Below are 16,053 nucleotides of genomic sequence, written 5' to 3'. Positions count from 1 at the left end.
TTTTTGAGTGACGTATGATTCGCGTGTATTTAAAAAATGGAATCGTTACATAGGACTGACTATAGGGAGCACAGAGGTTGGCTGTGCTTGGTAGAGAAAACCGAAGTGAAGTTCTCCAAGTCCAGAAATTGGAGCTCAGCCTCGAAAGAGTTTTATCAATCAATCCAACTTGTGCCGCTGTGTAATAAAAAAGTATAATAAAGAAAGATGCGGGCGACTGATCACAGCAACGATTAAGTGAAGCTTGCTCGATGCTTGGTTTTGAAAATTCATAGAAGGGGCCGAAAATATGGGAGAAAGGGAGATAGAGAACTCTATGAATAAATGCGTTGCGGTGTACGCGATATCCCCCTCGCCGATGAGAAATCGCTTCTGCGATTTCAGCATGGAAGGTGAACGTGAGTAAAAATGAAAATTACAAAAAAATAAAATAAAGAAAGGTAAGACAATGGCGGGACCTAGTGATCAGTCAGGTAGGATTGAGAGATTCAACTGTACAGAAAAAGATTGATTAACAATATGAAAGTGGTCCGTAGATGTATCCAGGAGTATGTCGATTCCATTGCAAAGGGTGCGTAAGTATTCAGAGTACAAGAGGGTTACATTGAATAGAGTACAACTGTCTGAAACATAAAATCATACACAATCGGTAGTAAGATATCGAGATAAGAGTTTAACTCTTTATCTTAATTACCTTCATTATATTCATTTTCTGTCTCTTGTAATAACAACTTTTTGATAAAACTTCAAAAAACTCGAACGCTCCTTTTTATCGGCGATTGATCTGGCATTCTGGCCAGGAGCCTCGGCCTGGTTGGAGCTCACTCTCATTTGGACGTATTTCTATCAAACGGAACTATGTGCATTATGACGTGAGCTCTGTTATGCATATATTCTTATGGGTCGCAGGGCTCACGTCATAATGCACATAGTTCCGTTTGATAGAAATACGTCCATTTCTGGCTCGGACCTTGCTCCTACTGCTCTCTCTCGACCTGACTTGGGATCTTGGATTATATTGTGGTTTGCTCACTTGGGATTTTGGAATTGGACAACACCCAGTCTACCAATGCGGTGAAACATCAAATAAGCTTTCGTATTTTTGAATTTTATTTCATATTGAGACAGAATATTCCAAATATTACCTTTTGGAAATTATCAATTTTCCTTCTGAAAATTTAATGAATTTTTACATCCACTTCTTGGAAATCCTTAATTTTCTATGAATAAATTGTAAAATGCCATTCTTTTCTTGCCTTTCGTTTTTATTCACTTGTTAGATTTAAATTCCTCAGATCAAAACACATGAATGCTAACTTTTAAATTTTCAGTTTTCTAAGTACGCTCTCCCACTGTTTTTCAGCAGGTGTAATTGTCTAAATACTTGGATCTTCACTTTAAGGGTGAAGTTCAGAGTATTCAGTCAATTATATCTTACTAACCGCTCCTCCAGTGATAAGATTTGATTCCGTGTAAGTGTAAGTCGTAAATTTATAAAATTACGTCTTATACGGAATCGGGTCTATCCCTGAAGGAAGGGTGACCACCCCTTTTCATCTTTACAAAAGTTCCATTGTAAATGATGGTCGTCACACAGATTCGCCGTTACTTGTGCAACACGCAATGTAGAGCAGATGCATCAACAGTAGCCACCTTCCTTTTGCAAAAACTTATTCCTGTTCGAATATCACCGTTATCATCTGTTCTAGATCTCATAAGTATGATTACTTACTTGATCTACATGATTAAGAAGAGCTTCCAACTCTTTCACTCTTCACTTGTAATTCCTTTGTGGATGTTAGCAAAATAAATAAGTCTTATATGAATCTAAAGCTGTCTTTATTAATTTAAGAACCAAGATCCTAAAATCTTAACATGGTAGCAGAGCGTGGTTATCTCGTTCTGTGGTTCTTATAGTTTGTGCGTGCCTTTGTGGACTTGTATTTGACCTGTGTGGCAAAGTGACAACTTTTTTGATTATACCTCCGTGGTGTGAATTTCGGACCTTTGTAGCAGATTTCAAGTTTGAATTTTAGTGGCGAACTTTGTTTTTACATTTCGGATCGTGTCAATATCCGGGCCTAAGTTGCAAACTTTCATTTTGCTTTAATTTCGTATTTTCAACCTTCGTGGTATTTTATTTCACTTCGTGGACTTAATTTTTGAACTTTCATGAACTTTTATTCATTCAACCTTCGTGGTATTTCGTATTTTTAACCTTCGTGGTATTTCGTATTTTTAACCTTCGTGGTATTTCACTTCGTGGACTTAATTTTTGAACTTTCATGAACTTTTATTCATTCAACCTTCGTGGTATTTCGTATTTTTAACCTTCGTGGTATTTCACTTCGTGAACTTAATTTTTGAACTTTCGTGAACTTTTATTCATTCAACCTTCGTGGTGTTTGAATTCTTTGCTGATTATTCGTGATATTTTTGTCTTCGAACTCTTGTGCAAATTTTCTGATTTACACCTTCGTGGCATTTAATTTTTTTTACGGATCTTAAACCTTCATGGTATTTTAAATTTTATTCGGACTTGTAATTTTGATGAAACTCAAATTCTTAATTTTTTGTCTATGTGACATCATTGATTTTTAATAAGTGCGATATAATCAAGTTCAGCCTGTGTGGCATCATTATTCTTAGTGCGGAAATTTAAAAAATGGAACAGAATTTTACAAAAATTCCGGTGTTAGATGGCACAAATTATATTAATTGGCGTTTTCGTTTATTCGCGTATTTGGATGCCAAAGACTGTGTTGAACCGACGAAAAGTGAAACGAAACCACCTGAAATGGAAGATGCTACCTGGTCTCTAAAATGTGTGAAAGCAAAAAATTTCCTGATTAACTTCGTGTGTGATTCGCAGTTAGAATTAATTAAAGACGAACAATCAGCATTTGCTATGATACAAAAGTTAAATTCTTTATATGATGTTCAGGACACTCAGAAAAAATTGTTAATTCAAAGACAATTACTCAATTTCAAATTAGCTGAAAATGAAGATCCGAATCAATTTTTTGCCAGTAACGAAAACGCTATTAGAATAATTACCGTGGCTTTGTAATGTAAGCGGAATATGTTGTTGTCGATGCATACTTGGTCTATTTTCAATAGCCCTTTCACGGAGCCGAACACGTCGAACATGGTGGTTGAGATTTAAAATTAATCACTTGACAAGAGATAAATGGTAAATGTGTATAAGAATGGTTAAAATGGATTGAAAACAGTGAGAAAAACACACATTCGAGTACTTGATCCCGAAGCAATCTGTTCAACAAGCCCGATCCAGCTGATTTCACGTCAACACTGCTAAATTCCACACATTGCCATCTCACTCATCGTTTTGAAAAATTTGATAAATTAATTGGTGACCTACAATCGTCCGGTGAACAGTTAACTGAGGAAGCAAAATTACATTTCTTTTTACTGGCTCTTCCAGTCAGCATGAATATTTTACTCGAGACTGTTGACGCAGTTCCTCCTCATAACAAAAATGTTACTTATTTCAAATTGAAAATAAAATCAATGTGCGAATTACGAAACGGTGCAACTTCCATGACAGAAAATTTTGGGTTCAAATCTCGAAATGGTCAGAATCAAAGAGGCGCTAATCAAGGAACAGGTTTCTATCAGCGAGGAGGCGCTAATCGAGGAAATAGGGGAATTCAGCGAGGAGGCGCTAACCGAGGATATCGTGGACGGAGATGCTATTCCTGCAATGGATACGGGCATTTTTCTCATATCTGTCCCAACAATCAACGTAAACCAGCTGCCCAAGAAATGCATCTGCAAGAGGAATCTACTGATCCGAATGATTTGTCTTGCAATGTATTGAACAAAAATCCTGTAAGTTACGTTCCTTCTTTATGGGCAGTTGATAGTGGTTGCACGGACCATGCTACCAACGATCCAAATTTATTTACCACAAGTGTTCCTTTAAAAACCAAAACTGAAATGGTTGTAGCTGACGGTTACATTTTAGAGATGAAAAGAGTGGGCAATATAGATTTGAATTGTGAGGTAAATGGCAGAACATTTAAAATTGAATTGAAAAATGTTTTCTATGTGCCTGAGCTGAAGAAAAACTTACTCAGTGTATCAAAATTATTAGATGATCAGTATGAATTTATTTTTCAAAATCAAAGTGCAATGCTGCAAAATAATCATGGCGAAATCGTAGGTATTGCAAAAAGGAATAAAAATCTATTTGTTTTAAATGCTAAATCCTTTTTTGATGAAAATGTCTATATGCATGCCCTTGAAAAATTAGAAACGCTAAATTCATTAGAAAAGTGGCATAGAAAACTAGGACATATAAATTTCCGTGATTTACATGTGCTAAGTTCCAAAAATTTGCTTTTAAATTTACCATCTAATATTCCTTTGTTAAATTGCAAATGTGAAATATGTCTAGAAGGAAAAATGGCTAACCCTAAATTTCAAAATGACAGACGTAGAGCAAATAGAGTATTAAAAATAGTTCACACTGATGTAAATGGGCCCATTAATCCTGTGGGATACGCTGGACAGCGGTATTTTGTAACTTTTATAGATGACTTCAGTAAAATTGCGATAGTGTACTGTATAAAAAGTAAAACGGAAGTCTTTGAAAAATTTCAAGAATTTACAAATCTCATGGAAAATCAATCAAGCATGAAAATTGCGGAACTGAGATGTGATAATGGCACAGAATATATAAATAATGTTTTTATGAATTATTTAAAACAAAAAGGTATATTTTTGAATCCATGTCCACCGTATACCCATCAATTAAATGGAACAGCCGAAAGATTCAATCGTACTTTGATGAATAGAACTAGGTGTCTTCTTAAAGATGCAAATTTGGAAGCAAAGTACTGGCCAGAGTGTGTGGGAACGGCACAATACTTATTGAATAGGTCTTTAGCTAATACCATAGATTTGAAAACACCATATGAAATTTTTACAGGTCGCCGACCTGATGTTTCTAATCTTAAATTATATGGAAGTATAGCTTTTATAAAAACGCCTAAAGAACAGTTAAAGTCAAAACTTCGTCAAGATCTAGAAAAGGAATTTTGGTTGGCTACACTCCTACTGCATATCGAATTTTAGTAGACGGAAAAATTTACATCACTAGGAATGTAACATTTGTAGAATCCACAGACGAATATATTAATGCAACCAAGGAAGATAAAGAAAATGATGAAAGAAACTTGTTCGTTTCGTATTAACCATTATTCCTTCATAATAGTCCACAAGAAAAATTGACTTAACATTTAAAATCGCCGTTCTGATTTCTCAATCATATACGTGTGCATGTCATTTCTTATTGCTCAGTGATTTTTGAATTTTTTTTTGATCATGTAATGTCTGACTTGGACCTATCTGCGTCTGACAGCTCTGTTGATACTACGTTAATCCCATCTAGCAGATCCCTACCCTCATCTACCCCGTTAAAACGGACGGGGACGACCGAAAAAGGACAAACCAAAAAATCCGCGATCTTTTAGTGTGCCACCCCATAATTTTTCTGAATTGATTACTTCCTCCCCTTTTTCTATCTCTAAAATGACTTCAGAAAATCAAGTACTTAACCCAGAAATGGTGACTTCTACAATAGAAACAGCTTTGAAAACCCCCTTAATTCATCCGATTAAATTTTCTGGTGTGGAAGACGTTCAAGATTTTATTGATTTTATTGATACAGCCGTTGCCTACGAGAATGGAGAGGCCGTAACTACGATTCTGTGACGTCACACTAATAGATGAAACTCGGCCGCGGTTTAACACGCGTTCTTATGGGAGAACGCTTGCCGCGCGATGATTTCTCGCCGATATCTCTTTCAGGGTTGATCTGACGCAAAATTTCATAAGAACCGTTTAGAAAGAAGATGAAATTTCACTTTAGAAAACTAACTAGTTCATTTGTGACATTGTCTAAATATCGAGGAAATGAATGCGTAATACCGAAAATCGTTACTCCACTCAGATTCAAACGGGCCGCTCGCGCAACTTCGGCCGATCGAGAGCCACTCTGATTGGTCCACGCAGCGACTGCCTCACTCATCGATGCACTGATGACCCGGAGATGCTTGTTGTTTTCGGTAAATATCTACTAGCTTGACGTCACAGAACTGACTAGTTACGGCCTCTCCATTCTCGTAGGCAACGATACAGCTTGTTCTATAAATTCTTGGAAACCCGACATTATTCCATTTTTGATCGAAAAATATCTGTCCTCTAAAGCGCTTTCTTATTTCAAATTGTTGAAAGCCAAGTTTTCAAAATTAACTTATGAAACCTTTAAGAATCATTTTCTCTCTCAATTTAAGAACGACGATCAGTAAAATAAGTTGGAAATCCATTTGCAAAATTTAAAGTTGTCGGATCCTAAGAAATTGATAGATCATATTTTTACAGTGAAAACCATTTGTTCCAAAATGATCCCGTGTCCCTCAGACACAAAAATTATTTTTTATGTTCTGTCTTCCTTACCTATAGTCCAGGCGCCTGGTAAGTCTACCTGGAATTTTGGGTACACAGCGATTTTTTTGGCCTACTTTATGTTTTTTGGGTCGCTGAATCCGAATCTGAAGTTTCCGCACGCGTATCTGGTGAGCATTTTCCGCTATTTTGAAAAAATGGCCTAAAAAGGCCTTTTTTTGCGGTTTTTTTGATATAGCGGCTACGGATGAGGAAAAGTCCCGGATTTAGCTAATGTTTTGAATAGCTGACATAATTTGGAAGAAAATGGTGTATACATATGTTAGGTTTGCTTAAAAATTGAGGAAGATACAGCATCGTGAACATCGCGCCTATTCACGTTTTCGCGGCGCACCCCTCAGCGCGGTCCGGCTCGCCGCGGTCCGCCAAGTTCTGAGGCGTTACACGCTTTAAACGGTTTTCGTTTCAACAGTTTTTCATTTCTAACATTTAATAAATCATTTTAATGCTTTATTATACCTGAAATGTGTTCCATCATCCCTTCCGTTTTCGCTATCCCTCCCTGAAAAAATGTCTTAATACAGTAAGATTGGATTAATTGCTATTTTTTTCATCTCAGATGATTGTATTACCCTTAAGAGAGAACAAACGGATCCAAAAGTCAAAAAAGTAATAAACTAATATTTACTAAAACGGGATAAATATCCCCGTCCTCAACGTATTTGTGATGTCTCGCGAGATTCCGCGTGAGTGACTCACTATCTCAATGGTTTATTTTTTTCGAGGTGTTATCTTTCCCGTATTCTGGGGCTACAATCCTGGCTAGGATGCGGTCTTCGGGTTTCAACTGGGCTCCAGGATTATGCACTGCCTAGCATTTTCTTATCTCCTTGGCATTTTTATTGCACTCTGTCTGGACTTCACTAATTCTGCAGCAAAATATGCATCTTCAGTGGGCAGATGACTGCCAAACACGCGTGTCGCGACTCCACCAGCGTGTTATTTATTTACGCACGTACTTCTAAACTTTTGCGATGGACGTTGAAATTTCGTGTTTTATATGTGGCCAACCGTTGGCAAATCAACAAACATAATAGACGTTAAAAGAAAAGGAGTGAGTGCTTTTCGCAAAGCTAGTGAAAAACGGCAAGACGGGAAAGTAGAGTTGATAGGGCGTAAAAGAAATAAAATAACTGTGCATAAGGTATGCAGTAAAAATTACACGAGTGAGAGCCACATTTCAGCGTGGAATCGCCAAAATTCACCGTCTCAATCCGTGATTTTGCCCAAGAAAGTGTATTTTCCATTCACAAAGCGATGTTTTCTTTGTGGCGATGCAATTGAAATTAAAGCAAAAGGAGGCAAAAAAAATCTCAATCGAAAAAGTATACGCGTTCAAATCGCCGTTAGTAATGTCACCCATCCGAAATTTGGTAATCGCATTTTGGATATAATCAAAGGGAGAACTGATTCAGAAAGTATTTGCATTCGAGAAAGATTAGATACGATCGAGAATTTAGCGGCGAAAAAAGCAAAATATCTTCGGTATATATCTCGTATGTGTAAAATTACACAAATTTTGAAAGAAAATATTGCTCTTTTCCGTAACTGCTTTTGCTTTCTTTATCTTTCTGAGCGAACACTGAAAAAAATTGCTGAAAAAGTTGTCTTAGTTTGAAAAATTATTTGATCTAAAGCGAATTATTTTTACTTGACGACAATCTTCTTCCGTTAAAAAAATTGTTCAATTTAGGTAAAGAAAATTAATGTCTTATCGATAATAAAGTGATGTTCTTTTTAGAGTAAGAAAATGATTTGAATTAAAGAAAATTTCTTTGACACGAAAGACAATTTCAATACGTAAATGTTTTCCTTTAAATGAAGTACATTTTTCTGTAACTACAGAAACATTTTCTTAACAACCTTTCTTCAATGACCATAACAGAGAACTACATTCAGAACAAATTTACAAATAAAGGACAACTCAGTTTTTATTTATGGTAACCTATAGATACATATTGGGAACAAATAAAAGGTATAATGGGGTACATTGATAAAGAAAAAAGCAATAATATGTTTTACGAGTGTTAGAAATGAAAAACTGTTGAAACGAAAACCGTTTAAAGCGTGTAACGCCTCAGAACTTGGCGGACCGCGGCGAGCCGGACCGCGCTGAGGGGTGCGCCGCGAAAACGTGAATAGGCGCGATGTTCACGATGCTGTATCTTCCTCAATTTTTAAGCAAACCTAACATATGTATACACCATTTTCTTCCAAATTATGTCAGCTATTCAAAACATTAGCTAAATCCGGGACTTTTCCTCATCCGTAGCCGCTATATCAAAAAAACCGCAAAAAAAGGCCTTTTTAGGCCATTTTTTCAAAATAGCGGAAAATGCTCACCAGATACGCGTGCGGAAACTTCAGATTCGGATTCAGCGACCCAAAAAACATAAAGTAAGCCAAAAAAATCGCTGTGTACCCAAAATTCCAGGTAGCCTCATTTTTAGCTACCAGGCGCCTGGACTACTAGAGAAATTTCGCAAACACTAACGTTATTACCCCATTCGACGATGGCTGAATTCGATTCCTCGGTAAAATCTTATATTTCTTGTGAATCTCTTTTAAACTTGTTAATCTCTCCGAAGGAACATTCAGAGCCACCCCCTCAAATTTTGCCTGTTCAAAATTCCCGAAACAAGAAATTTAAGCCAAAATCTAATAAGAAATTTTTCTCGAAGAATCCGGAAAATCCACCTTTTTCATCAACTAGCTCTACTGGTACTTGAATCAACAATTTAGGAAAGGTACAACCTGCAGTGATTAAAGATGCCTAGATGTAAAAAAATGGAGTGTAGCCTTGACTTGCCGCAGATCTGACCAGAAGTGGAAACGGTGGAATACGTCGATGTATTCGTGCGGTGGGGTACGCTCTTGTCTTGACCCGTGCGATGGGACATCCGTGTAGATATCACAGGAGAATCAAAAGAGGAAGACTGTTCCAATCATTTGTCGAATTAGAGGTAACGAAATACCGCTGATCACAGTCACTTGTATGTCACAAGATAAAAAAAAAAAAAAAAAATCACGCACTTTAAAAACAATTTTGAAATTGACGATTGATTTAAAATGGCCCGATGTCACGAATATGGTAAGGCGTAACACTGTTGAAATGATGGTTCGATGTAAGCTAGAAAGTTACAGAACGGGTTGTCGGCACCATGTCGTGATTATGGATTTGTTCAGCTTTAGACGGACTAAAACATCTGAAAAATCCTAATCGTGGTGGTAGAGTTATATGTGGGAGAGCAGGAAAAATAGACGAAAGAGTTTTTGAGTGACATATGATTCGCGTGTATTTAAGAAATGGAATCGTTACATAGGACTGACTATCGGGAGCACAGAGGTTGGCTGTGCTTGGTGGAGAAAACCGAAGTGAAGTTCTCTAAGTCGAGAAATTGGAGCCCAGCCTCGAAAGAGTTTTATCAATCAATCCATCTTGTGCCGCTGTGTAATAAAAAGTATAATAAAGAAAGATGCGGGTGACTGATCACAGCAACGAGTAAGTGAAGCTTGCTCGATGCTTGGTTTTGAAAATTCATGGAGAGAGACCGAAAATATGGGAGGAAGAAAGATAGAGAACTCTATGAATAAATGCGTTGCGGTGTACGCGACACCCGCCCTCAGATATATTTTCATACCTTATGGGTTATACGTGAAACATTATTTCCGATTTAGCATCGGTCTGCATGCAGGAAATGAGCAGAGTATCAATGACCCTCAGATGCTCAAGCCGGGTCAAAACCTGGATTCGGAAGGAAAGTTAAAACACGGGGTCCGAGTAAGTCTCTCCTAACTTCGGCCATGTTGCTCACATAGCCTTTGAAATCCTATTACAAATAAATCAAATGAAACCAACACAACATGGAGCTTGAGCAAGGAAAAGGACTCGCGTTGAGACGGCGCAAATACAACTATTTGTACTTGAGGGATGTCCGTGTTGCGCACGAAAAATTGAAGGCGCGATGGCACGAGACGTGAACTCTCAATACTCGGCTCTATTCTGCCAATGAGGATAAAGTATAGCTCAGATTCGGGTGGAAAGTGAAGACACGAATCCGTCTCTACAGTAGATATCGGTTAATACGACATATCGGCTAATATACGACGGATTTCGTTTTCCCCGGCGAAACTCCATAAGTTAAGACGACAACGGTTAATACGACATATCGGCTAATACGACGAAATCCCGTGACCCCTTGAATGTCGTATTAACCGATATCTACTGTACTATCTTTGGCTGTGTTGACACTTGATTTTTTTTCTCTCTTTTTTTTTGATTTGCTGTCTGATTCTTTTAAGGGGTGGAAATTTTTAAACGGAAGAAGTTATATGATGACAACCTAGAAGATGTATGATGTTAAAAACTGTTTTTTTCTTTTCTCTTCAATGTGATAGACATCTCATTCTTATTGTCAGCATAGAGCGAATCATCACGAGTTCACGCCTCACGCCATCGCGCCTTCAATTTGGCGCAAACAACACGGCCATCCATCAAGTACGAATAGTTGTATCCCTGCGCCGTCTCGCGAGTCCTTTTCCTTGCTCTGTTTCCATGCTGTGTTTGTACATAACGTTTGTCTTATTTGTAGTTGTGCCCCAAGGGCTACGGTGAAAATTTCAAAACATTTATTTCTCATCTATAAAATAGAAATAACATTGATAATCCTTCAAAAACAATCAAAATCAATTTTTTAAATACGGGTCAATTTGGCCCGACTTGAGACTTCGAGTATAAAAAAAAGTCTTCGGCATCAAAGGGTTGAATGTAATAATTCAAATCATTTCCGATGCGCTCATTTTATCAGTTAATACTGTTCAAAACAGCACTGTCTCTTCTTTTGATTTCAGACATTATTTTACACTAAGAAATCACAACCTCATTTTTTATTTTTTTAAATCTGTATTTTAATTTTCTTTGGCACCCTAGGAAGGAATGAATACTGATATAACAAGAAATATGTACAAAATACTTACGTCACTACAATATTAACAACAAATTAAATACAAATTATGAAGCATAAAATATTTATAAAAGTGAAATAAAAGTTGGAATTTTCTCTTTACACTTGAACGGATAGACAGTTCAAATAGTGTGTAAGAATGATTATGAAGACGGATATTAGCTCATTTGTCACCAGGACGAAGCGATTTTGATTTCATTGAAGGAATGCCTATCAAAAATACTTGAACCGAGAGGAACACTAGTTAAAATGTTCTTTTTAAATCCATTCCAAAGCTATACGTATGGAAAATTACATCCCTAATTGCACCGCAGGTAGTATTTGTGCGCGCTCTCTGTCCTCGAAACATTATCCAGCTGAATTTTTATTGAATAAAAAATTGAATCATCAATTTCAATTCAACCTCTAATATTACAACTGCGGAATCTTTCTTGGAAAAATCTTTTTTTGAAATTAGAATATTGAATCAAATGAAGTAAGAAAATGAAAATAAAAAAATCACGATAAATTAATGATGCATTTAGAGCTTTTGGTGGACTGGGATAAATTGGAACGGAGAAAAAACCCGCATTAATAGAACTTTACTGAGAAGTCGAACAAGTGAACCCGCAAGCTGCGCTAACTGAAATGTAATGTTAATCAATGACAGATTGGTCAAAGGTCGCAGATAGAGGGAAAATGGTATAGGTGCATGTATGCGAGAAAGGTTCAACCATTTAGGGGAGCCTGCAGTCAAGCAACAGAATCCTCAAACAGCTGCGTGGCCAAACTCTGGTCACTTCTTCTGACTCGAAAAACACGTAACTTCCCTCCAAAGTAACATGGACGTCAAACGCAGGCGTATAATTTATGGTTCCTACATCATAAGTAAAAGGACAAAACGCAAAAAAATACATGAAATAAAAATAAAACAACAAATACAACAGCAATATGTAGACTGTAAACTTAGGGGGTTATTGCACTCATTGAACTTAGTAGTGTCATCAGAATATCATTACACGTAAGGGGTTCAAATGCATTTCAGGCTCCATTTGACTTACGCTTTCCATGGACCTTAGTCTTTTTAGAAGGGTCGTTTACTCCATTTCCTCTTTGTAGCTTGGATCTCAGCGTTATCATGATGACAAATCGTAGCGCAACTATAATATTCCGTTTGTTTAAATCCTTTACGTAATCAGTATGAAATAGAATGTATGAGGCGAATTTAGCGTGGATTTCCAAATGGGTCCTTGAGTTACTAAATTTTACCGCAGCGAGTTTAGCGAGTTTAGCGGAGTTTTACGTCATGTTGGGACCAAGGTGCAAAGGGGAGAGGCTCGAAATTTTAAACCTCCGAATGCCTCAATGTTATTACGTACAGATACAATACAGCACCGCGTTCTTCATTGTAAAATTTTTTTCTCAAATGTGTAGTTACTACTGGAGAAGATTATGTAAGAATTTTTAGGTCCCTAACAACTTGTACATCATGTTCCCCTCCCCCTCCGCAAAAAATATGGTTTAGTCGTTCTTTTCTATCCAATTCGGTTCAATTATAGGCCGGGAGATGATTGGATTGGCTCATCAAAAATGTGGGTAATCCCTATTGGAGAATCCAGCAAGTTGGCAACATGGTTTCCTTTTCAATTATTAAACCTGTGTGAATGAATCGATTCTTGAATGAATCCAGTGCCCAAACAACACGGAAAAAATGGATTGCTAATTTCACAATTGAATTGTTTGAAAATATATCCCACATGTTTCGAATGTACATTTTGCAATACTGGAAAGCTTAAATTAACATTTTTTAGCGAAAAATCTACATTAAAACATGCCTGTCACTTTTTTCAACTACGAACTTGTTAAATCAGCAATCCATTTTTTTCCGTGAAGAACCGATTCTTCAAAACAAGTTTAAATGGAATAAAACCATTATTGCCACCCTACTGAATCCGCCTCTCTCACTGGAAAAAAAAATACATTGGATCTAGAGTCCAGACTTTTAAAAACATTGACAAGAAAAAATACTCTTGATTCAATCGAATTTTTGCTCAAATCAAGAACCAAGCCTCTTAATTTGAGCGGATTTCCTTTTGATGTAAGCAAAAGTCTGATTGAATCAAGAGTATTTTTTCTTGTCGATGTTTTCAAGAGTCTGGACTCTAGATCCAATGTGTTTTTTTTTCCAGTGCTGGCAATGCCCAATGAGGGAATTATCGGTGGAATATCCGCTTGTCAGTAACTGAGTTGCGTTATAGTTGGCAGCCGTGGACGTAAGTGACGTTCCGGAAGAGGGAGGCTGCGGTGACGAGGAAGTTCCGGGCGGCTGCAGATGAGGAAGGGTCGTAAGGGGGGCAACAAGCCCCTAAATCCAAGGCTGGATGAGGGACATCGAACTCTTTCTCGGAGGCACCCCCGACACTAGCTCCTCGCGCCCCTAGGGCCCCGTAACGCCGATTTTCCACCAACCGCAACTGGTTGTGCTCGACTAGTAGTTGCTTCTGTTCAGCCCGCAACTGGTTCTGACGCTTCCATTTCGTCCTGTGGAGCAGAAAACGAACAGAAACATGAAAAGACAATGAGGTAATTTTATGTTAAACTCTAAGGAACGATAACGATGATGCTATAAACATTGATGACAATGGACCACTAGACAAGGTACGAATTTAAGCATTCTGATACATGTTTCTTGACCAGAATTTCACGTAAAACACGATTCGCGCAACGAAAATTACTGAAATAGATTTTGCCAGCTCACAAGAAAGTCGAAGCTCTACATGAGACAAATCTTGCACTACAACGGTTTCAGAAAGCTTCTCAATCGAGCTATGTTCATTTCCCACCATGTGTTGTTCAAACTATAAGCAACTTGCTATAGCTGAGGCTAAGCGTCAAGATTGAGGTTGCCAGATTTTTATAACGCAGAGACTGTCATGATAAAGTTTAGCGCGCGGTGTGAATCACGTAGAGCATTGAGTTTTCATGAGCGGGTGGTTTGAATTCACGCATCAAGAATCATTAAATATCTTCGTAAGGAGTCGATTTCGGTCAATTTTCGTTGTGCGCATCGTGTTTTACGTGAAATTTTGGTTAAGAACATTGTATCAGAATGCTGAAATTCGGGCCTTGTCTAGTGGTCCATTGTCAACATTGATGTGTTAACAATGGCCTGAATCGACGGTGAAACTACCAGACAACGTATCTCGGGTTGCGACGTTGTAGACTTCCTGTTATACTTTATTTTTTACATCGAAAACCACTCAACGTCAATTTTTGAAAACCTCCATAGTTTTTCTTCTCCTTGCGAAGAGAACTCTGTGGAAACTTCACAAAAAAAAACTAGGAGCAGAGATTTTCAAACACCGCAAACGAGATACGTAGATACGTGGTTGCGGACTGTTACGCCGTCGATATGTATTTGACTGCCTCTGCATTCAATCAAAAATATTTATCTCAATTACAAGAAGAAATCTCTTAGGCAGTTGGATCCGAGACCACATGCAGGCAAATCTCAAGGTTTTATCCCTACCCAACTGATTTTTCAGTATACTGAAGTGTGAAAATCCGTGAAAATCTCAAAATCCAATTTTTTGACCTAACTTGAAAAAGTGGCTTTATGGAATCGTTCATTCATGCACATGCGTCATAAACAGGGTGGCAAAATTTCATGAAATTTCAGAAATGTATGAAGAATATTGAAAAAATACCGGTTCATTGTATAAAATTTGTGTTTCATTTATGTGTCATTTGTGTTTCATTTCCTTTCGATGTGAAAATTGTGACTTTCCTCTATTTGTGTGTGTATGAGTGCGGGTTGCATACTCTAGCCCCTTAAAAAGTGGAATATTTTACAGCATCGTGAAATGACATGAACAGGGCCGGGTTCAGGGGATGGCCACATGGGCTGCAGCCCATGGCGGCAAATTTTGCAATTTTTTTCAAATGTAGGTGTCAAAAATAAATCCGATTCAGGAAAAACATTGCAAACGAGAAAAGGCGACAAAATCTCTCATTTCCTGAGAGTTAAAGTATAGTAATTTTAATTTTTTCGTCTTTCGGTGATAAAAGAGACAACACCTTTCATTACTCAAGTTAAGAGAGACACCGAACACGCAAGTTGACCTGGAGCGGCGCGGCGCAGAGAGCGATGTTGACTCGGACTTGAGATGAATAGGAGAAGTCCTCGGCGCGCCGGTCAGCAGGAAACACATATTAGCGCCTACAAGACTCCACGAATACTTCACACATTGCGTCAAACGCAGTGTGGTCAGCGTAAAACGCATATCGCCTACAAGACCGTATGAATATTTCACGCATTGCGTCAAATACAGAGCGGTCAGCGGTCGGCGCGGCGTGAAAAGCATAGAGACTACAAGACTGTAGGAATACTTCACGCATTGCACCCGCAAACACAGTGCGGTTGGCGCGGCGGCGGAAGGTAAAATTATTAAAGCAAATTCATGTTTATTCTTCCATAATTTTTTCGTTAATCTCTCATAAGTGAAAGGTCTTGTTCACACAGAGATAGGTTTACGGAGCTTAACTTTCGCGCAAAGTTCCTTGAACTTTTGCTAGTGTTGACGGGGCTTTCACAAAAAATGTGCCCTACACGCGTAAA

General features: G+C 37.8%; 1 protein-coding gene across 2 annotated transcripts in view; it reads right to left on the bottom strand.

Annotated features, from left to right (window-relative positions):
* LOC109030479 (homeobox protein ceh-30-like) overlaps positions 1-16,053 on the bottom strand; it is a 30,218-nt gene continuing 14,165 nt past the window's right edge. For both annotated transcript variants that reach the window (XM_019041462.2, XM_072296817.1), the window contains exon 4: positions 1-13,976. In XM_019041462.2, coding sequence (XP_018897007.2) covers positions 13,688-13,976 — 289 coding nt within the window. In that variant the 3' untranslated portion in view covers positions 1-13,687. The remainder of the gene's footprint in view (positions 13,977-16,053) is intronic.

This window comes from Bemisia tabaci, chromosome 2 (genome assembly GCF_918797505.1).
Source record: "Bemisia tabaci chromosome 2, PGI_BMITA_v3".
Lineage (NCBI taxonomy): Eukaryota > Metazoa > Arthropoda > Insecta > Hemiptera > Aleyrodidae > Bemisia > Bemisia tabaci.
This window is presented reverse-complemented; position numbering and strand designations above follow the sequence as displayed.